This window comes from Triturus cristatus, chromosome 11, assembly GCF_964204655.1.
Source record: "Triturus cristatus chromosome 11, aTriCri1.1, whole genome shotgun sequence".
NCBI lineage: Eukaryota > Metazoa > Chordata > Amphibia > Caudata > Salamandridae > Triturus > Triturus cristatus.
This window is the reverse complement of record NC_140594.1, coordinates 629947956-629971633: the sequence shown is the minus strand read 5'-3', so window position 1 is coordinate 629971633 and position 23678 is coordinate 629947956. Positions and strand designations below refer to the sequence as shown.

General features: G+C 45.8%; 1 protein-coding gene across 1 annotated transcript in view; it reads left to right on the top strand.

Moving 5' to 3' along the window:
- Nucleotides 1-9741: 9741 nt before the first annotated feature.
- The window catches only part of LOC146785200 (fish-egg lectin-like), a 211976-nt gene continuing 198039 nt past the window's right edge, over nucleotides 9742-23678 (top strand). The window contains exon 1 of the mRNA XM_085634092.1: nucleotides 9742-9865. Coding sequence (XP_085490218.1) covers nucleotides 9817-9865 — 49 coding nt within the window. The 5' untranslated portion in view covers nucleotides 9742-9816. The remainder of the gene's footprint in view (nucleotides 9866-23678) is intronic.

Sequence of the window (23678 nt, the reverse complement as noted above, 5' to 3'; positions counted from 1 at the left end):
CGACACAAGTCTGACCTCCTGCTGCTGGGAGTGATCCCAGCCAGGGAGGCCTGGACAATAGGTTTCCTGCTTGGGGAGGTGCTAGCACCTCCCCAGACAGCCTTTAGTGTATTGGGGCAGGGTGGGCTGAAAGGAATGAGACATGCCTGGGGCACACAAGGTGTTCCTTGCATAGTCCAGTTCAAACCGGCGCTGGGGCACTCCAGCCCCAGCTCTGGTGCGAAACTGGACAAAGGGAAGTGGGTGTAACCACCCCCTCCCAGGTCCCACCCATAAGGCGTGACCTAGCAGGTATCCCAGCCCCCCAGATTAGTATAAGAGTGGGAGTTGGGCCTCAAGAGATTAGATTATCCTAAACCTGCAACTTGAACAGAAACTCTGGACCTTCGACATTCGACGAAAGAAGAAGACTGAAGAATCTCCCTTGTGGCCAAGGAGTGGCTACCCTGTGCAAACAGGCCCCATCAAGAGACTACCCTTTGCTTTGCTAAAGTTCTACGAGGGACCGACTGCAGAGCCCGACCAGAGCCTTGACTTCCAGACTTCTCCGACCCTGATCCACATCCACAGCAGAGCTGAGATCCGTGGAGGCGACGAGAGACGTGGGACTGGCTACCTGGGAAAAGTGGCTAGTATCTTCAAGCGCAGCTTCTGAGGCACCCTCGAAGTTGTGCACCGGGGATTGAGAAGCCCCAACCCCAAGCACCATCTGCACCGAAGACCAGCCCCCCACACTCCACGAGTCCTGCGTGGGGCCCTTCTGCATTTTCCTGCTTGCCGCGTCTGTCCGGTTGCTTGCCCGCTGGCTAGTGGCCTTTGTGATGACGCACCCTGAAATATTCATCGCTGGTTTGGCTCCTCCAGACTGGCTCCTGCTTCTTTGAAAAAGAGAAGCAACCCAGACCTTCCTGGTCTGCACCAGAAGCAAGTCCTCCGTTCTGCGTGGGTTCCGCTTGCCAAGGCTTGGTGAGTCCTAGTCCAACTTCGACGCTGCCGACAGCAAAAGCCTTCGTGGGACAGCTCGCCTCCTGGTCCTGGTCGTCCTCGACGTTCCCTGGTCCTCGTGGCTGCAGCGACAAGCTTCACCTTCACCTGCAATCTTCACGACATCGCCTGGTTCCTTCCTGGTTCCACGTGGTCACTGGCTAGTGACCTTGACTCTGTCCCTTCTGCTTGCAGGTCTCCTCTCTTCTTGATCCCAGCCTTGGGATCCACCGGACACTCTTCACTGACTGCCTGTCAGCATCTTTCTTCAGGCATCCATAGGAGTCGACGACGAAACCCGACGCAATTTCACCCCTACGCACCCGCAGCCTGTGGGCTAGGTAACTTGGGTACTCCGGTGCTCATCAGGATAGTGACTATCCTAGTGTCTAGTTTTCCAGTCTCGACTTCCTAGCTACTCCGTAAGTGTCCTAAATCTATCTATTTCTAAACTGTACTATTGCTAGTGACTTTTACGCATTACGCGTAAGTGTTTCCACTCTGCACCTGAGTCCCGTGGGCCTCCCACTTCCTAACCTTTGGTAGTATAGTGTAGCCCCAGCGATTCCCTAGGCCTAGGCCTACCCTATTTCCGTGACAGTGGTCCTTATACCACTCACTTAGTATATGGTTTGCGTGGCCCCTAGGGCCTAACTGTATTACTTACCTGTGTGACTTAATGTATGCTTAAATAAGACTGTGTTGTACTTACCTCTAATCTCATAAAGAGTGCTGAGGGCTTGCCTAGAATAAATACACTTTATTTTATATATATATCTGTTGTGGTGTCCTTTCATTTGGTATTCAAGGGATTATATATGGTATCACAGCTGGCTTCACATGCCATTCAGAGTTTAGCCTAAGACTGCTCTTGTCCATGCTACCACTAGGATAGCTGGTCTATAAGCTTGACTTTACAACCAATCACCATAAGGGTATTTGGACTGATATAAGGTGTACACTAGAACTAGTGACATCATACATCAGACCAACTTCTCACAGCTACTATCTGGTACTCCCCTTAATGCCCCTAAATTGAGTACTTAAGTGGTACCCCTCGACCTAGAACTTCAGATTCGATGGACCTAATGAAGAAAACAAAGAAGAGCTGCTGAACCCAAAGAACTTTGACAATGCCATGGAGTTCTTGTGCAAACCCCTGCCTACCACTTCAAGACTCGACAATCAAAGTGTACTGTCTCGACCTGCTGCTGTGTGGCCTCTAAGACCCCAGAGAACCACCAGCCTTCGCCAATTGCCCCAAAACTCCCTCGGAGTAGAGAAGCTATTCCCCTTCAGACCGCAGGCACCGAAACCACAGTCGGGTCCACTGACTTGCAGCTCCCTGGTACAACTGGTGTATCAACTGACCAGGAAGAGGTACTCGTGTTCTGGAAGGTCAGATCTGTCTCTGCACTGAGATTAGAGGCACCAGGACTGACCGGAGCTGTGCTGTACCGATCCCTGGAATACACGATGCCCCGCATCCAAGACCAACATCGAAGAGTCCAGTCGGGACCCCAACTATAACAGAGCCCAGCAGCTGCCGAGGGACATCAAGACCCCTGAGACCCACTTAGACAGTGGCCCGGCAATCCTGAAGCTGCTCCGCCAGCTGTTGGCCCCTGACCGCGAGGAATACCTTGATGCTCTGGGGCCAGCCAAACTACCTTCTCTGCACCCAGCCCGCCCAGCCTGGGTAACGACGAATCAGCTGTGCTCACTCGTCCCTAAGGCCCTTGCGACCCTAGACCCCATTTGGGAGCTCTCTGGCTTGCTTTCAAGTACCCTTGTGCAGCCTATTTTAAGAGGACCCCCATGTTCCCGTAGCGCGCCAGCTACCAACTCAATGCTCCCGGAGGAATTCGGGACGCACCTGACGACCTGTTGGTGGAACACTGAACCTTGGCTTCCTCCTACCCTAAACCTGGAAGGTGAACTGTAGGAGGCTGACTTAGGATGTGGTTCACACTCACAGGAGTGAGGCACCTTCCACTAATCCAGGCAACCCTTATGGTGATTTCAGTGGTTTTTGATAACGATAGAATGCTCTCAAACTGGTAGCTGTGGAGAGCGGCCTTCAGGCTTATATTGAAGCAGTGTAAAGCAGCTTGTTTTACCACATTTAATCGACAGTGTAGATTAGATGAAAAAGAACCACACAGTGTTTACACAAATAAGTTTCTTATAACACAGCACTATCACTAACACATTGGTATATCTCCTAGCTAGAGATACCAATACACATGAAAATCTTCAAAGATATCAGGTAAGCAGCACAAATATACACTAGTCTCCAGGGGGAGACCAAACCATACATCAATAAAGTGGAATGCGAATTGCAAAGAAGAATGGGTCTTGGAGCAGAAGACTCAGAGGAGCTGGGAGAACAAGGAACCACGAAAGGTAAGTACTCAGCAACCCCACGGAGGCTGTGTGCAAGGTGAAAACACAGCTTCGTGTCTAAGGAGAAGTCATGGCTGCACTTTTAAAGAAAAAGTACCCTTCCCATAGGACCCCGAAGAAACCCTTTGGAGGATGGAAGGTTGAAGAGTCACCCCACCCATGGATGCCCCAGGAACCAGGTGACCTGTGCCAGGTAAGCCGGGTACATTGGGGTGAAGTGACGTTGGAACCTGCCGTAGACAACAATGGAAGACTTTGGAGAAAAGTCTTTGGAGACGTTTGCTAAGATATCTGGTGGAATCTAAGGGTAGTTTCTTGAAGAGGAGAACCTGCAAGCAGAGGGGACAGAGTTTATGCCACTCGGAGGTGACCAGGAGGTACAGAAGCACCATGCCCACCCTTGGCAGGGAGGTCAGGAATGAAGACAATTACCTTTTTGCTTCAGCTGTGAGGACCAGGTGATGCGGAGGAAGACTAGGAGCAGTGCATGTCTCACGTTGGATGTCGGTGTCTAGGTGGTCCGTGTCCGGCAGGAGCACCAAAAAACCTTAGTAGCCACAACTGGTAAGGAGAGCAGAAAGATGCAATCGTTGAGACCAGCCAGGTCCAAGGGAGTCAGAGGAGGTCCTGAGCAAGCAGGGGAGCCCACCAAAGCAGAAGACCACCCTTGAGAGGACCTACAGGCAGAAGACACAGGAGTTACAAGAGGACCTCAGGCAGCTTAACAATGATGGAGGTCCACGGGTCAAGGGATGCAGTCAGGATGCTGATCTTCAAGGGATGAGGTGCTGGAAGCTGGAGCTTCTTGTAGCCTGAAGATCTCTGGAGTGCAGAGCCAACAATATAAAACAACAGAGACTCCCCCTATTAATTTATCATTGGTAATGCATCCAAAGAATCATAAGTGAACCTCATTTAGTCACAGAAAATATTTTCATTTTTAGTTTATTCAATGACACAAATATAAGAATATAGAAATATGCAAAAATATATTCAGTTCAGACAGTAACCTAAGACACTATGAAAAGTAAACAAGCCAGTCATTCAAATAGCCCTAATAGGCAATACAAACAATTATACCTCACAGAACATACATAGACAACAAATATGGTCAACAATACACAATAACAAAAAAGATGAGAAAAAGAGAAAAGAGAGACAAAATACATCACACAATTGCAAAAAAAATGTACATTACCATTTAACTAACACATAAAACTGTACATAGCAAAGGGAATCATTTGTGTCCATATATACACAGACTAGGCGCCGACACGCGTTTCGGAAAGGACCAAGGTCCAAACAAGTCCTTCGTCAGGGCGCAGGAGATCACAGTCATTAAGTGGTCATGAATCCAATCCAGAATTTCTTTAAATACAATATGAATGCAAACTGCGAGGTAGAAGGGCTCCTTAATAACCCAGTATAACAACTGGCTATGATTATTGGAAAACCAGACCGCTAATTGCTAACAACGTAGGAAAAGTCCGAATTGAGGGCACGTAACCTCAAATTGTAGGTCCAAAACAGGGTGGTGTTAAATGTGTAGCAATGACGGGCATGTGATGATAATAATGAGCTTCATGCTATACGAAATATGCTCGACTTAGGATCTGTCCTATTTAGATATTTGCTATTTAGAAGAATTACGCTATGTCCATAGCTTCTTAGGGTTACAGCATAATCACAGATGTGGAGAGCCAAATGGAAAGGGCTAGTAGATAAAGATCGAATCTCACATGGAGGTTCCCCTGATGTGCGAGAGGTCCCTTCTAAATTAGCTCCCAGGGGCCCTCTTCAGTTTAGGTTTCCTAGTGCAGAGCCAACAAGCCTTGGCAATGTCAAGTCAACGCGGTGCACAGGGGTTTGGTCCCAGAGACTCCAAAAAGGGATTCTGTCCTAAAAATTGCAGAGAATACAGGTCAGGCCTCTAGAGAGCTGTAGAACTACAACCTGTGTTGCTGGACCTGAGGAAGTCCATAGGACGACAGGAGCAGCAGAGCAGTCAGCTTCATTGCGGTGCCTGAAGATGCAGGGAAGTGGCTCCTTCACTCCAAGGGAGACTTCTTTGGATGTCCTTTATCCCCAGAGGTCTTCTGGAGCACCTGAGTGAAGCACAGACACAGATGAGGCAGAATACTTGAACAACAGCAGGGCTAGGAGCAGCAAGAGTCTTCCTTGATGCAGTCTCAGTTCCAGTCAAAGTCCAACGAGGTCCAAGCGTCAGGGCAGTCAAAGAGTGTCTTGGTTTCAGAGGTGAGGCTTGTTCTACAACGAATTTGTGGACTCGCCCACTGGGGAGCCTTTAAATACCCAAGGAAAAGGGTTGAACGACTCAGGGGTCCCTCTCTGAGGTGGGACTGGACAGAGGGGAGGATACTCCCCTGTCCTTTGTCCAGTTTCATGCCAGAGCGGGAACCAACAGTTCCTGAACTGGCTCAAACTAGAGTATGCAAGGAGGGCACCAAATGTGCCCGTCAATGCAGTCTGGTGGCGCAGGAAAATCCCCCACTCCAGTCCAATACATTAAGTCCTGTCTGGGAGGTGGTCACACTTCCCTGCGACAGGAAACCTATTGTTCTACCTTCCCCTGCTCGAGCTCAGCTCAGCAGCAGGAGGGCAGAATTGTGTCTGTGGTCGGCGGAAGCACTAGTTTGCTGGCAGCACCTGAAAGGCTGTTACCCGGAGTACAGGGGACTCCTTTAAAGGGCCCCTAGCACATGGGATCATTCCTCCAACACCAAAAACGGTGTTGAGGTATTATTCCAACTTTTGATACCAAACAGGGTCTGTGCAGCCATTATATAGTTAGATATCTCATACTGACTATATATCTTAAAAGGGCTGACCACATTTACAAAGCCTGGAGAATCGATTCTGGGGTTTGTAAGGGTGTCCTGCTCATGCAGGGGCACCTTCAAACTTATAACCAAGGATTGCCCTCGGGACTGAAGAGCCTGCCATAAGGGGTGATATTTAGGTTTTAAGTGCAGTGACCTCAGATATAAGGAAACATATCTGTTGTGAGAGGTGCAAACACTAACTCATACAGGCTGCAATGGCAGGACCTTAATCACAGTTTAAATGGGCTCCCATGGGTGGCACAATACATCGCTGCAGCCCATGGGAGAGCCATGGTGTACCTATGCCCTAGGTACCTTAGTACCATATACTAGGGACTTAGAAGGGTATACCAGTAGCCAATTTTGGAGGTTGAAATGTACTTAGCAGAGCCATTTTGGGAGACACAGCACAGATGCTGGGGTCCCGATTAGCAGGATCCCAGCAAACTAGAGGCAAACCACACTGAAACCAGGCACAAAGTGGAGGTAACCTACTTTCCTATATGAACTCCTACAACGGTCTGTGCTGTGTGCTTAGCCTATCTGCCTTTTCTTCCCATCGAACTGTATGGTGCATAATTGCGTACTACTTTGTACTATTTGCGTAACGAAAAAAATCATAACAAATACATTACTGACCTGTGAACGTAGTTCTTGGTTCAAAAACATAAAAATACTTGTTATTTTTTTAATTTGGTCTTAGATTTATTCTTGAGTGTTTGTCTCATTTATTGCCTTTGTGAGTTCAATAAATGCTTAACACTACCCTCTGATAAGCCTAACTGCTGGCTCACACCAACACAAATAGAGAATTACGGCTAGAGCGGTCGACTTTGAAACCGGGGAACCGGGTTCGAGTTTCAGCAAGGACGCTCAACATCCTGTAATTCTGGGCAAATTACTTGATCTGAACACAGAAAAAGGAACCCACGGGTCCAGAAAATATCAGTAGAGCACAGGAGTGAACAGAAAAGACGCAAAAAGACTAAAAGGGATAAAGGGAATATGCCTTTCTAAGGACAACTCCCCTCACACACCAATGGTGTCATGCTTCATCATAGGGGTACCTCCTCGCGTCAGAACCTAGTTCTGGCGTGGGCTACAACCTCGTCTGTACAAGAAAAGGAGCTCAGGGATGTTTTTAGAATGTGGGCACACGTGCTGTCCTAAAAACCGTATGAGAGCGTGGTGTGTGGAAAAGTAAAGAGCAGTGCTGATTACGTGTATGTGAGTTAAAATAGCCAACAGAGGTAGCAGTAAACTTTATTCGGCTCCCCTGTGGCAGGGTTAAAAACAAGGAGCTGTGTAATAAGCCTATCCAGATTTGAGATGGCTACATTAGTGAGATCGACATGTTTCAACCTTAACGACCTATATAAGTGTCTAGTCTTTCTTCAGGATCTTGCATAACCGCTACTGCTAAAGTGAATAAGGGCAATTGGTGCAAAACATTCAAAAGAAACCAAACAAAAGTAACAATGGTGTCTTAATACTGAACCAGATACTGTTGTGTTCAGTCACCTCCACCGTTTTAACCTGTGGTGGGAACAAACAAGAAACAGTGTCCATCTCAAACTGTGACACACCTTTACTGACAAAATGCCAAACCTTATTAGGCCAGGCTTAATCACTGTTATTCTGCTGTCAGTGAGCATTATTATGGCACTCACCTATTTAGGTTGATAGAGTTACCACATCTGTCCAGTACTAATATTAAAAGCAGACATGCCAACCCTCCCGATTCAGGCGGGAGACTACCGATTTCAAGGCTAGTCTCCCGCCTCCCGGTTCCTGCAAGCAAAGACCCGATTCCTGGGGGTTTCAGCTGACCGGGCTTGGCATTGAGTAACGTGCGAATTCTTCCAGCAATAGTCAGAGTGGCGATGCAGAGGCTCTCTCTAGAAGGGGTGAAAAACCAACAATGCCTCATTAACAAGGGAATGGTCTTTTAAAGACCTGTGAAGTACTCGGGGCAGCTGTATGGGTGCCTGGGAAGCTGTTTCAGGCCGGGCTGCCACACAGGGGGGCGGGAGGGGGGTGTATGCACTGCCAGCAACCTGCCATGCTTCTGAAAGGTAAGAAAAAAACGTGGATTTGCGTTTCAAATGTCAGATCCTGCAGCAGGACACTTCCAAAGCCCATACATGACAGTAATCCGATCCAAGACCCCATTCTCCCGATTTTTTTTTTTTTTAAATCTCCCACTTTGCTCTTCTGAAATGTTGGCATGTATGTAAAAGGTACAAACGCCAACCTCTGTAGAAAGAGAGGTGGTGGCGTAAGAAAGAAATTAAAGAATAGAAAGCAGTAAACATAAAACAATGTAGTGTCAGTGAATACCAGTGTAACTGTGTACTGGTAAACATTCAAACAATAAATATGACCTTGCCAATAGGGCACTGAGACCGCGCTGGTGAAGGACTAAGTGTAGAGGACCAGTCTGAGACCCAAGGGAACACCCACAAGACCTTGCAGAGTCAAAGTACGAAGGTACCAGACTAGAAACGTGCAGTACGTTTATATCAGTACAGAGGCGCGACGCTAAACTACTTGCGGTAAAGCGCGGCGCGCGCGCCCTCGCGCACATTCACTGTAGCTCCAGGCTGGCCTTGTAGCACTTTTTGGAGCCCTCTCAATAAGTCTCGCCAGACCAGCGCATGCGCTGGGTCAGGCGAGACCTAAAAACTGCTGGTATGTGTGGCATTAGGACGTCATTTCCACAGCAGAACTCCTAATGAGCCCCTTCCATTGAATCACACTCCCAAAGTACTGTCACTACTGTAAATCAGTGTAAACTCCTAAACCACCTGAAGCAGAGAAATTGTATAACTATATTCCATACATACCAACATTTCAGAAGAGCAAAGTGGTAGATTTTTTTTTAAATATCGGGAGAATGGAGCCTTGAATCGGGTTACTGTCATGTATGGGCTTTGGAAGTGTGCTGCTGCAGGACTGAACATTTGAAACGCAAATGCACATTTTTGTCTTACATTGCAGAAGCATGGAGCGCAATGGCAGGAAGAGAGAGGGTGATGCAAGTGTTGTGCACTGGCCTAGCAGGTTGCTGGCAGTGCATACACCCCCCCCCTCCCCCCACCCCTGTGGCAGCCCGGGCTTTAACAGCTTCCAGGGCACACACAGCGCCCCCGAGTACTTCACAGGTCTTTTAAAGACCATTCGGTTGTTAATGGGGCTTTGTTGGTTTTTCACCCCTTCTAGAGCCCCTGCATCGCCACTCTGACTATTCCCGGAAGAATTAGCACGTTACACAATACCAAGCCCTGTCAGCTGAAACCCCGAGGAATCGGGTTTTTGCTTGCAGGAATCGGGAGGCGGTAGACTAGCCTTGAAATCGGTAGTCTCCCGCCTGAATCGGGAGGGTTGGCATTTCTGATATTCTCAGCTATTGCAGCTTCCTGAGCTCTTTGACCCCCCCTCCCCCTCGCTGAGCACGCAACGCTGTGTATTCAGTCGTAGCCGCTCCCCCGTGCCTCAGCTCAGTCCAGATTCGGCCCGCCCTGGCTCAGTCCTCCCAACTGCTGTGAATGCATGACTAGTAAATGCTTATGCAGAAGGCAAGATGCGAGTCCTGCTGCTTCTACTCCTGCCCTGCTGCGGATGGTGTTTAGGTAACTCAGAGAGGCGCGTTCAGTATGTCTTCTATACTAGTGTGAAATCCTATAGGCAGGGCTTTGAGTGGGATGAAAAAACGGAGGGGGGGGGGGGGGGGGGTCTCTCATAAGGGCGTGGGTGCTGTAATGAAGGGTGCGGCTAAAACGCTTAAGTAATAAAATCTGTGTTTAGCATAGTATTCCGCCCTACTGGTACTTTGCTGCTTCTGTCCATTCATCCGGATATATAGCACAACATTACACCTGCAACAAGCCAGGGCTATTGGCTTTGTCAATGGTTGCAAGTTGCATAAGATAAAGAAGGAACAACTATGACTTCGTTGTGTAGAATACTGAAAATGGTTTAGTTTTTGTGGTGCTCATGTAAAGCGCTCCATGTTTGCGTTATATAAAACAAAAAATGAGTCTCTTTGAAAATACATCAAAAGCAGTGATGTGTTTTTTTCTTTAGACTGAGGGTAAAAATGGAGAGCCCAGATAGAGACCCGTCTCGGCACCTGCTTTAAAAAACTTCCGGAGCTCAGCACCGGCAGGACCCGGCCCACTTAAAGCCCTGCCATTAGGGGAAAGCAGCTCTTTGAGTGTATGTTTGATGCATCTGTGTAGTGTGAAACGACTCGGCTGAAGTTATGTGGGATATATGTGCAGTGTGGTGCACCATAAACGAGGCTGTAGTGCTTATCTAAGTACTGTGACATATCACGACATAAACTTGTACATCTGTGGCGTATGATACATCACTGCGGAAGCTCTTGTGAATCTATGGAATAAGATGCATTACCTATTAACCACATATGCAGTACGATACATCACAGGCTGTTGTATACCTGTGCACTATAGTACTCGTAGCTGAAGTTCTGTTGTGCGTGTGCAGTCGAGTACCACACCGCTGCCACGTTATGTTGAATCTGTGCAGTTTGGGACTACCTAGCTGAAACTGTTGTGTGTAGCTATGCGGTATGATATATCATGGTTGAAGGTCTGTAATGTACCTTTGCAGTAAGATACGTTTGAGAGGCAGCTCGAGTGTTTCTGTGCAGGGTTATCCATTACAATTAAAGACGTTTTGTTGTGTGTACAATACAGTAGATCACAGTCATCGTATATATGCAGTAGCACACATCACAGCTGAAGCTGTATTGTATACCTTTGCGTGTGATACATCAGAAATGAATATCCATTGCATGGATTATCAATATAGTAAACATCTGACCTGAAGCTCTGTTGTGTACTTGTGGGTGAAGGTCCACTGAGTTTCTATGCAGTCTGACAGCTCACCGCTGAATAACTAGTGTGCATCTGTGTAGTATTATATGTCATAAATGAAATCCCATTGTTCATATGTATGCAATATTAACATCACAATTGAAGCTCCATTGCATACATTATCAATATAGTGAACGTCAGACCTGAAGCTCTGTTGTGTACTTGTGGGTGAAGGTCCACTGAGTTTCTATGCAGTATGACAGCTCTCCACTGAATAACTACAGTACGTCTGTGTAGTATTATACGTCATAAATGAAATCCGATTGCTCATATCTATGCAATATTCACATCACAGTCTAACTCTGCTGTTTGTCTGTGTACTGCAATACACCAAGCTAAAGCTCCGTGTGCTATGCAGTATAAAACATCCCAGTTTAAGTGGGTTTGTTTGTGTAAAAAGATGCATCTTTGCTCACTCCCTGTTATACATCAGAGGTGAGGCTTAGAGCCTCACCCTTGACATGTCATACTGTGCACAAATGCAACTATTGTGTATCTATGGAACCGTATACATCTTTTTTGATGCTCTGTTGTGTGCGTGTGCAGTATGATATGTCACTGTTGAGGTTCAGCTGTGTATCCTTATAATGTAATACATCACAACTGAAGAGGTACTGTGGTGTATCTGTGCAATATTAAACATCAGCTGTAAAGTTCGTTTGTGTATCTGTGTAGCACAGCAAATCAAAGCTGAATTTCTGGTGTGTTTCTGTACAATAAGACACATAAGCACAAAAGCCTTGTTGTGCATTTGTCCAGGATGACACATCAGCACTGTAGCGCTATTGTGTATCTGTGCAGTCTAGTAAATCACAGCTGAAACTATGTTGCGCATATACGCAGTATATACACTAAGCTCTCTTATTTAAATGTGTGCGGTAGGGAGGGTACATCACAGCTGAAATCCCAGTGTGTGTCTGAAGTATAAGGAATCACGGCTGAGGCCGGACTCTGTGTCCAGGCAAATATTATACAGTGTTTTAAGTGACAGACACTTCTAATCTGTGTGATAGATCAAAGGCGAAGCAATGCTGTGTAAGTATACAGTATGGCATATCACCCCAAACCTCTATTTTATATGTGAAGTATAATAAATCCTAGGCAAAGCTATACTGTATAAGTATACAGTATGGCATATCACCCCAGAAAGCTCTATTTTATATGTGCAGTACAATACATCATAGGCGAAGCTATACTGCATAGTATACATTATGGCATATCAACCCAAAAGCTCTATTTTTTATATGCAGTAGGATATATCACATTGGACCATATATATACAATTGGACCCCTGCACATAGTCGGATACCCTTCCAGAGTAAATCAATATTAGAACAGAGGAGAATTACTAAATTCAAAATTAGGAGGGGTGTCAGAAGGTCATATTTGTAGAAGTGAAACAAGTTGTAAGAGTATTTTACTTTAAACAATGAAGGCCGCCCAACCAACCTAAACCACAAGAATAGTGTTTTTAAAAAATGTTAAGAGCACCTTAAGATTTGTAGATAAAAATACTATGTTGCCAAAAGGGAGTCTGTGTATCTTTCACAGGTAGGGGAGCACTAGCACTTTTAGAAAATAGGTAATTGAGCAGGAACAGATGGAACCTGGGGGAGCCCATGGTAGGACTTTTTTCTGGTGAAAATGGTATCAGGAACCAGTGTACAGTAGAAACTACACATTTAATCTAGAATTTTACCATCAAAAAGAAATTGTCTTTTAACTAGGTTTGACTTCTCTGAAAATAATTTTTAAATGAATATGTATGTGTTTATTTAATTATTCTAAGCATTGAAATTTATAATACGAGAGGTATATATATTTTTATAGCTTCATATTTAATACTGTTTTAATATCTCATGATTTATTAACTTAACGTATATTTATATGGGTTAAAGAATATTGATTCTTACTGAGATGCTATATGTATTTGACATTTAAAAAAACGGTCTAGAAAAGCATTTATAATGATGGTCTGAAAGAAGAAAAAGGAAAGAACTGCGCTGTATTATACCAAAATTTCATGAAACAGTATGTCCTTTATGTCTATTACCTACCACCAATGGCAATGAGCACGAGTCACTTAAAAAGGGGTGCAAAAATCATAGGCGTTGTCAAGTGATTAAGGTCCGGCTGGACCAAAACGTGTTATGGGCGATATGAAATAAATAATTGAAACACTTGCTTTGTGGTCTGCGCCTGCTTTGGTTTGACGAGGAGCTGATAAAGAAGGCAGTTGATTTGCAGATATATATATTATCTACTGGCGGTCGCCAGTAGGTAGTTAAAGTTAGGACCTATTTTCCATAGGAAATCCGCAACATTCTATTCCCAATAACTTTGGCGTCGGTTAACGAATATTTGCGAAAGTTTTTAAACTTTTAGCCAGCTACGGTCCGCTCCTATCCTGAAATTCTAGGGGTGATTCGTCAAGCGGGGGCCGAGAAAAAAGGGGGGTCCCAAAACGTGTTTTCCCCATGCAATTTTCCATAGGAACCTTTAGTCGCAGCTACAGCCCGAACTGCTGAACGGAATTACACCAAATTTGGCAAAAAGGTAGCCCTTGGTTCAGAGTCGTGCCTTTTGGTTAAATGGTGTAAATCCGTTCAGTAGTTCCTGAGAAAATCAAAAGTATAATCACATATCTGGGCGGAGCCTAACCACACATTTCATTGTGAGATCTGATTGGCTGTCAGCACTTCATCCAAGAAGTGTTGGCAGCCATCTTGGGACCAATATACATGATAGCACCTCAATAAAAAGCATTGCAGTTAATAGAAGGTTTTAAGACTTTAGTTACGTTCTAAATCATTTGTTGATGGTACCATACTCATTTTAGGAATTGTGGTATGTTCTAAGGTGATTTTACCATGTGAAAAAGCCTAATGCTGGGATATCATGTTTTAAGAGAAAACTATTTTCTCATGCTTTTCCCACAGAGGTTTGGAAGATGATCTATAAGCTAAACTGAGAGCATATTTTCTGTAAATTCACATTATCTTTCTCAGTCATGTGAGAATGAAGTCTGACATTCTCAGTAAAACATGTACCTCCAACAAGGGCAGAGACTGTCAGTGGATTCCTTTGTGTTCTACTGCAGCTTTCCAGAGTGTTCCAAAGAACAACTATAGCGCTAACAGTCCTACTTATGATAAACGTATGGCACACCTGAAACCATCTTGATTGGAATGAAGTGGTAACTCTTAAAACATTTAATTTAAAAAGGAATACACTGAGGGGGTTCATTGTGCCATAGAAAGTACGATTAGTGCTGCAGTAAGAAAAATTAGGGCACATTTTGACTTCTCACATCATCTATTTCATTAAAACATTCTGACATGCAGACTGAAACATGCACTTTCAATACCAGCAGCATACTTCCCTGGTGAGCAGTAGCTTTACTACAGTGATCTCATGAGCAACTAGAGTGCTAACATTCAGAATTTATGGCAAACTTGTGACACATCTGAATGCCTTCTTGATGGAACCAAAGTAAACAACTGAAAGCATTTCCTACTAAGGAGACTGCAGTAAATGAGGAAATTAGGAAACGTCATAACAAATAAATCTCCCAGGATGGCCACCAGAGACAAAAGAGCCCATATGCAGCCCAAATATCACCCAGATGTAGCCCACATGTAGCCCAATGACAGAAGTGTGCAAAACACTTATTTTTTATGTTTTTGCAGTATTATATTGTGCAGACTTGTCAGGTATTGGAGTGTTTTACATGTGCATTGGTTACATCACACAAGATCAAATTCATTTTGGTTGTAGACATGGGGAGATTAAGTGATTTGACCAGAATCACAGAATGTCGAGCTGAAACAGAAACTCCAACCTGGTTCCCCAGTTGCAAAGTCTGCATCTCTGGAAGTAACACCACATCCTCTCCCCTAAGTGCAACATTTAATCAAGTGGTCAACTGGATAAAAAAACAAAGATAACAAATAATTTAAAAGTGCTTTGTCGCTATTTGAAAACTCAGAAAATATGTCCTCATTTTAGTTTTTTAGAGCACTGACCATAATTCTGATGCAAATAAGACCCTCTCATATATGTAATTTCTAAAGGAAATGCTCTAGGTATTACAGTTTTGATTACATCAAGATGATGTCAGGTGTTCCACACTTTTGTAATAAATATGGAATGTTAGCAACGTAGTTGTTCATTAGGATACTGTTGAGAGGCAGAGGCCAGGGGCACGGACTCTGAAAATTGAAGGCAGGTAGGAGTGTGCAGAGGCAACAATTTGACCACACTGGGCAGGTAGGAAGGGCAGTGGCAGAACAACAGACTATGGAGGGCAGTGGAAAGGGGGGCAGGGGCAACAAACCAACAATACAGGACTGGCAAGAGAGGCTGTGGCAATATAATAGACCATTGTGGGCAGAAGGAAAAGGCAGTGGTAGTACAACCATACATGCCAACAGACCCGATTCAGTCAGGAAACGTCCAATGTTTTTAAGCTCAAATGGGCTTTATTTGATCTGTCTCCTGTCTACAATCTCCTCTTTTTCAATGTAACTCAAAGGGGAAAATCAATACCCCAGTTTTTTTTTTCAAAATCTCCCTCTTACCAAGTTCAAAATGTTCGCAAGTATGGTACATTGGATCATGGAAGGCAGGAGGAATTGGGGTAGGGACATGGACTCGGATAACAGAGGACAGGAGGGACATGGAGAGGTGCACCAAACTGACCCTACAGGGCAGGCATCAGGGTTTGCAGCAGCACAATACACCACACAGGGCATGCAGGACGCGTGTGCAGCACAACAATCAATGAAAAACAATAGGGAGGGGACAGGACCATGCACATGGACAACAGAGAACAGAGGGGAAAGAGGCAATGGTAGCTATCTGACCATAATGGACAGACAAGAGAGAAAGCTGCAGCATAACAGACCATAAAGGGCAGGAGGGACGGATCAGGGGCATTACAATGGAACAGACAAGCGAGGAGGGAGGGAATAGGGGTCTGCACATGGAAACAGGGGACAAGGGGGAAGCGCAGGAGCAGCAAGATGACCATGGAGGTCAGGCAGGATGGGCACTAGAAGCAAGACACACCATGGAGAGCAACAGTGAGACTATGATGGCATACACAGACCATGGAGGGAAGGTGGGAGGGGGTCAGGGGCAGCTAGCTGACCACACAGGGAAAGTGGGAGGGGCCGTGGCAGCACAGAAGACCATGCATGGCAAGCAGGAGGGTTAGTGGCAGCACAATGGCTATGATGGGCAAGAAGGAAGGTACAGGGGCATGCACAAAGGACCATGGAGGATAGAAGGGAGGGTCAGGAACTGGGCACAGACAAGAGAGTTCAGGGGATGGGGCATCACAACAGACCACGTAAGACAGGCAGGAGGAGCAGTTGCAGCACAACAGACCAGGGAGGGCAGAAGGGTGTGGCAGTAAAATGGACAATGGAGGACAGGAGGAAGGGGATAGGGGCATGGAATGTGGACAGGCAGGGTGGAGGTGGCAGGGACAGGTTACAGTTATCTGACAATTCTAGGCAGGTGGGAGGGGAGTGGCAGCTCAACAGAACACTGGGAGAGGATGTGGTCCGTCGGCTTAAACTGCCGACTTTGGTGCAGGAAACCAGGGTTCGAGCCTCAAGGTCGCGTCCACATCCTGTGATTCTGGGCAAATCACTTAATCTCCCCGTGCCTGAATATGTAATGTAAATACGGTGCTCATGTACAGCGCTCCAATACTTTCGGGTCGAGTTCGGGCTATATAAAAGATGCCAAAAAAAACCACTCGGAGTAGATAGGAGTGGCAGGTCCATGGAACATGGTGGGCAAAAAGGATGGAGCAGGGGCATGCACAAAGACTTCGGAGGGCAGGCGAAAGGAGAATAGGGGCAGCAAGCTAAGCACAGAGGCTAAGCAGGAGGTCAATGATGGGGCATAGAAATGGGCAATGGAGGGCAGGAGGAGTGGACTGGTACATCATGCTAAATGGAGGGCAGTGGCAGCAGATCAGACCATGCATGGCAGGAGGGAGGAGGCTAGTCCATGGATTCAGACAACAGAGCATAGGGAGGAGGTGGATGGAGCAGCAAGCTAACTGTTCAGAGAAGGTGGTTATTAGGAACTTTATTGTTTTTAAAATGTGTGTCAGTGCGAACTACTTAAAATATGAACAAGTAAGCAGCATAATCTCACTTTTATTCAGGAAGAAGAGGACGTTTGTGACTGTGACTCCGGGCTCACTTGGCAGAAACACCCCCTGACCCTCCACCCCCCATCGCAAAATGTAATGACCGTGAAAAGGGTAGGTGGACACAGTGTTATATAGAACATAGTCCTGAGAGCACGATTGAAAATGAAAACTAGATATAGTATATGGTAGAAACTATGCACCAAAAAGTGTGATATAAGATGAACCGGGCGTGAAATATAATATGCAATACATTGTGCGCAATGACAGATTCATTGGAGAGCGCGAGATAGCACAGGCACTAGCGCGTGATATGCGCCTTGGAGTGTAATATGCACAGGGCAGTGTTGTGTAACCTAACTAGTCTCTAAAGTTGTAATATAAAATATGTGCTGGGAAGTGTAACGTTGCATATGCACTGTGACAAAGATATGGATCCCAGATTGTAATATGTATGGCATAGCGCTGTGCTTTATAACAGGCATCAAGGAAAGCATGTTAGATGGGGCAATATAACCCGTGCGAAGGCAAGTGTGACATGACATATTCACGGGGTGGTGTTACAGTGCACATGGGCTAGAGAGTGTCATAGCATACGCACTAGCTGGTGGAATACAACACAGAGGTGTGTGGCACTCGGCAGGCACTGGTGGGTGTAACAGCATTGGGCTCAGCCAGGAGCACGCTGTGACTCTCAAGTGAGGTTTGTCTCCTTTCCAGAGAGTAAAATAAAAAGTATTACAAATCCGGCGGTGGATGTGTGTTTTATTAACCGTGAGGGGGGTTTCGTGCATAGTTTGGTCAAATTTTTGTCGAATCTCCTTTGAATGGCTTGGTGTGCGTGTGTATTAAATGTGCCCGTCAATAGCTACCCATGTTTGTATAAATAAACGACAAGGGTGTCTACTAACCCTGGGCGTAGTGGGGCTACGTGGAGCATCGCGTAGTGTGGCCAAATCTACGCACACTCGTGCGCTCCACGTAGCCCCACTACGCGTCGCCAGCCTCCCGCCCACCCTCCTTTTAAAATAAGTTAAACTATGATAAAAAATATATATATATAATGCCTTACCAGCAGCGCGACGTCCCGGGGCTCCCTCTTCCTCGTTGACAACTTCTTTTCACAAATGTGCATGTGCGGGCGTCCGCGCATGCGCATTTGTGAAAAGAAGTTGTCGTCAACGAGGAAGAGGGAGCCCCGGGACGCAGCGCTGCAGGCAAGGCATTTTATTTAATTTTTTTTATCATAGTTTACATTATTTTAAAAGGAGGGCGGGCGGGTGGGTGGCTGGCGGCAGGCAGCTCTGCTTCGCCCTGGCGTGTGCGTAGCACTGCCTGCTACGCCTACTTCGTAAACCGCGAAGCAGGCAGCGCTACGTACACTCCGTGGGTGAAGCGGAGTACTACGCCCGGGGTTAGTGTCTACTTGGAGAGTACCCACCGGCGGGGGCGCCGGGATTAGGCACGGTAGGGCGTCAGACACGTCAGAGCTTCACTAGCGGTGTAAATACATTCATGTGGATTCATTGTATACATAGTCGCCTTTTAATGAATATCACGCAAATCGTCATGATGATAGGTACATACGGTTTTGTCCAGCATGTCCTAGGTGTTTCTATAAATATACATATTTTTTTAAATTATAAAAAACAAAGGCAGGCCCCGGGGGATGGGGTCCCCGGGGCCATAAGTGGCCTGAGGAGGGGGGCAACACAGGGCGTGTTTATAAAGTGGGGAAGCGAGGGGATGGGGCCTGAGGTGAGATGTGCAAACACGCCCTGTGGCGCGTTTTAAGTTGGGGAAATAATTCCCCTTAAATCCTGAGGGCCCCTGGGGGCTAACTAGCCCACCAGGTGCTTCCAATAAGCACCACTGAGTTGCGTTGCAGAGAGGTGGTCCAGGCTGTGCCACTTTTTACACCTCTCTGCAACACAGCTCTGTGGCGCTTACTGGAGGTACCTAGTGGGCTAGTTGGACCCTAGCTACTCTCAGGATTCAAATGAACTTAATCTCCCAACTAAAAACGGCCATAGGGCGTGTTTACACAGTGGTGAAGGGAGGTGACGGGGCCTGAGTGAACGTGTGCAAACAAGCCCTGTGGCACGTTTTAAGTTGGGGAAATAATTCCCCTTCAATCCTGAGGGACCCTGGGGGCCAACTAGCCCACCAGGTGCTTCCAGTAAGGACCACTGCACTGCGTTGCAGAGAGGTGGTCTAGACCGCGCCCCTTTTTACATCTCTCTGCAACGCAGCTCTGTGGCGCTTACTAGAGGTACCTAGTGGTCTAGTTGGACCCTAGGGACCCTCAGGATTCAAAGGGACTTAATCTCCCAACTTAAAACAGCCACAGGGTGTGTTTACACAGTGGGGAAGGAAGGGGACGGGGCCTGAGGTGACGTGTGCAAACACGGCCTGTTGCGCGTTTTAAGAGGTAGTTCTAATCCCCTGCCCTATTATATACTAGGGGCTTACAGAGGAGGTCATGCTAATCACAGGGGGACCCCAACGCATAGTGTTCCCTATTGTATGTAGATGTTTTCACTGTGTTCTGAGTGTCTTTTAACATAGCACTGGCTCTAGGACTGGTTACTCACTCAGTTACCACCAGTATCCGTCTGAAAAAGTTGAGGGTACAGGATGATTTTGCAACAAGGCTTCTTTCTGCTCTTCCGTTTGTTCTTTCTGCACTTTATCCTTCTTCCTGCACTTTTCTTCGTCTTTGAGGACTTCTGTTGCTTCTTTCTGCATTTCTTTTTTTTCTCTGTTTTTTCTTCTTTCTTCACATGTCCTGTCTCTGTAGGCATAGTTAGAAATTAGCATTTAAAAAACCTTAGAAATTCACTGGAAAAAAACATAGGTTTCAGGGGCGTTATAGTTAGCTGGACTTTTCACTCGTACCAAACCATTGAAATTCCCCCGTTATAGTTAGTTCAGCATAACTCGCACGCCCGCAATGCACTAATGATGACGTCACATATTACATCACTCATGACATGGTCAGTGACATCACTGATGACATCATCCTTGTGATAGAGTGGCAGATCTCCTCTTCCCCTAATATAACCTTTGATACACACATTCAAAAATAGAAACTAAAATTTTCAAAACAATGGACATACCAATACCAGTTACAACAACCTATACAGTAATTCTAAGATCCACATACACATCCACTTATTCACCAACAGTCCTATACAGTTACTCATACATGTACTCACTCATCATATGTACTCGTACACCTATACATCCTGTTACACCACGCCACTCATCCATAGAGTTACTCACACACAGTCACTCATGCTAATAAAGAATCAAACATCCATTTACTTGCATATACAGTTATACACACTCCACCACACCTACTTCTACAGAAACTTACACATACTTAGTCTTTTAAACAATCACTTATAGAAACATACTTATTCATACAGGAACTCTTTCAATCTCTCACTCTCACATATATACACCAATAGTCACATATACTAGTTTAAAACATATGTAGTTACTCATAAAGACACTATTGAGACAGTCATTCACTCACTAACACACCCATGCACACACTCATCTACCCATACAGTCCTGCACACATGCTGTCTTCAACACATACAGTGAGTCACTCATGCATGCACCTATGCACTACGCAATACCCCCCACTGAACCATTCAGACACTCATACTGATACTCAAAAAACCAACTAATAACCTATATAGACACTCATGTAGCTACTCACCAACCCATGCAGCCACTTATACACAAAGTGAGAGACTGATACAGATATTTACATATTTAAACATTACTCACTAAGCCATGTATTCACTAAGGTACACTTACTCAGTTATACAATCAATTTTTCAAAAACAAATCATCCATTTAGACACTTATATAACCATTTATTCTTCGATCGACCTTGAGATACACATATATAAAACATATGTAATTTTCAGAAAAACACACATTCACTGGATGATGTCATCAGTGATGTCATTTGAGATGTCACCGACCATGTCATGAGTGATGTAATATGTGACGTCATCAGCAGTGCATTGCGGGCGCGCATGTTATAGTTAGCTGAACTAACTGTAACGGGGGAATTTCAATGGTTTTGTACGAGTGAAAAGTCCAGCTAACTGTAACGCCCCTGAAACCTATGGTTTTTTCAGTGAAATAAATATATATATATATATTTTTATTTTTTTTTCACTGAAAAAAACAGATTAAAGTGATGTTATCGTTATGTGAAAATCAATGACAGTTAAAGCGTAACGTTTTACACTTTAAAAGCCACTGAAATTCACCATTTAAAGGTTACCTGAAGTAACTAGAACTCACGCCCCCACCATGCAGTGTTGATTTCAGATGTCATCAGTGATGGTATCAATGATGTCGCAGAACATGTCATAAGTGATGTATTATGTGTGGATGCAGTGCATGTTGTGGGCACAAGTTATAGTTACTTCAGTTAACTATAGTAGGAAGCTCGCTTTTTATATGGTAGTGCCAATGTAAGGGCACATCATGATAAAAGTCAAGATGACCCTTATTGGCTTACAGAGCTTAAATTAATAATCCCAAGTGCTCTATTTGCGGTAGTGTGGTTGAGCAGCTTAGGCTTATCAGAGGGTAGTGTTAAGCATTTGTTGTAAACACTGAGTCAATAAATGAGACATACACTCAGGAAGAAACTCCAGACCAATTTAGAAAAATAACCCAGATATTTATATAATTTTAGGCACCAAGGCCTTTGGGATAAGGTACATACTTTAGAAGTTTTAGATCTTTACAGGTAAGACAGTAGAAAATCACAGCGGTCAAATTTGAGGCTTGACCCTCAAACGTGCTCATGTTATCCTATGGGAGGAAATGACGTGTACTGCATAGGTATACTTGCAAACGGTTGTCGAAGGTATCCTACACGGTTAAAGGTGCTTAGGACCGAGGGCCCAAGAAACCACCGGCAGTTCAGGTCACACTGACATGGGGTGTCCAGGATGCAGAGTTGCTGGTCGCATTGGTAGCCTTGAGCACTATGCAGTGAAGTTTAAAGAGACCTTACAAAACAAGAGAGTCTGCAAGGAGGGACTTGGAGACAAGTCCATCAGATCTCAATGGGGGCTCGGCTTGTGGGAATTCCTAGGCTAAGGAGACGCAGGCAGAAGTCATGTACTTGGGCTGTGGGGCTCGGTTGCAGAGGTGCTGGCTGGCTGGCCACTTAGCGCTGGAGGCTCTCATGATTCTTGGGGTACTTGCAGAGGAGGGGAATGAAACCCAGCAGGGTCACACTGTGTGGAGCTCATCTCTCCTGAAGTCCCTCGACGTGAAGATATGTCTTTTTAGCGGTTGTGTTCGGATTGAACACAAACAAACCTTGGTGGGAACAAGTGCCCTGGCAGTAAATGTATTGGTGCAGGGGGAGCTCCTGGAGGGTCTAGGATCTCAAAATGTGGCGGAGTGACGGGGCTGACTTCATATAGCCTCAGGAACCTGTTCCTGTTGTGTTGCTACTTCGGTACACCTGATGGCCAACAAAACGTTGTACCGAGTAGATTCTTTCAGTGCCTGCAGATTCAGGGTGATGGCTCCTCTACCCCAAGGGAGATGCTGCCTGGTTGTTAAAGTGTCTGGATGGTCCTCCGCAGTTTTGAGGTGATGCACAGCTTGTGGTTGAGTCGGGTCAGCGCAATTGTCAAGGTTCCATCAGCAAAGCAGGGCTTGGTGCCATGTAGTGGTAGAGTCCTCTGGTCTCGCGGGGACTGCTCTTTTTTGTCCTTCCTTCGGTTCCCAGTCGATGAATAAGAGTTCCTGGTGTCAGAGGGCCCTATAAATACTGAATTTATGGGAATTACGGGGATTGTAATGTAGTAGCCAATGGGCCACCTGTCCATGGGGTGACTACACCCCCTACATGACCACTTTCTGTGGAGAGTGGGCATAAACCTGAACCAGAGTTTCTAGTCGCACCAAAAACAAGGTGTCAAAACCCTTCTTGGACCGTCCACTTTAGGTGGCCCACCTTAGGGGTGTGCCCAGCCTGGTAGTGCGACACTGCTACCGGCCTGCTGATTTTTCCCACCTGATCTGGGAAATAGCCCTCAGGGAAGGAAGTGGCATACCCCAGGTCTTGAAGAAGAGGAGGTCACATATCAAAGGTGGCAGAGGCTTTGAATTCACTAGCCAGTCTGCTTGAGGAGTTGGGATCACCTTCCTCCAGAGTAGGCCTTTTTCCTGACCTCAGAGCATTGGCTCTCCCAAACAGAGGAACGGATGGGTCGGAAACTCGTCTCTGGTTGCAGGTTGGAAGAGTCCTTTAGGCCAGCACACTAAAAGACTGGTAGGTTTCAGTGGGTACCTTTAAGGTGCCCTCTGGGTGCAAGTCAT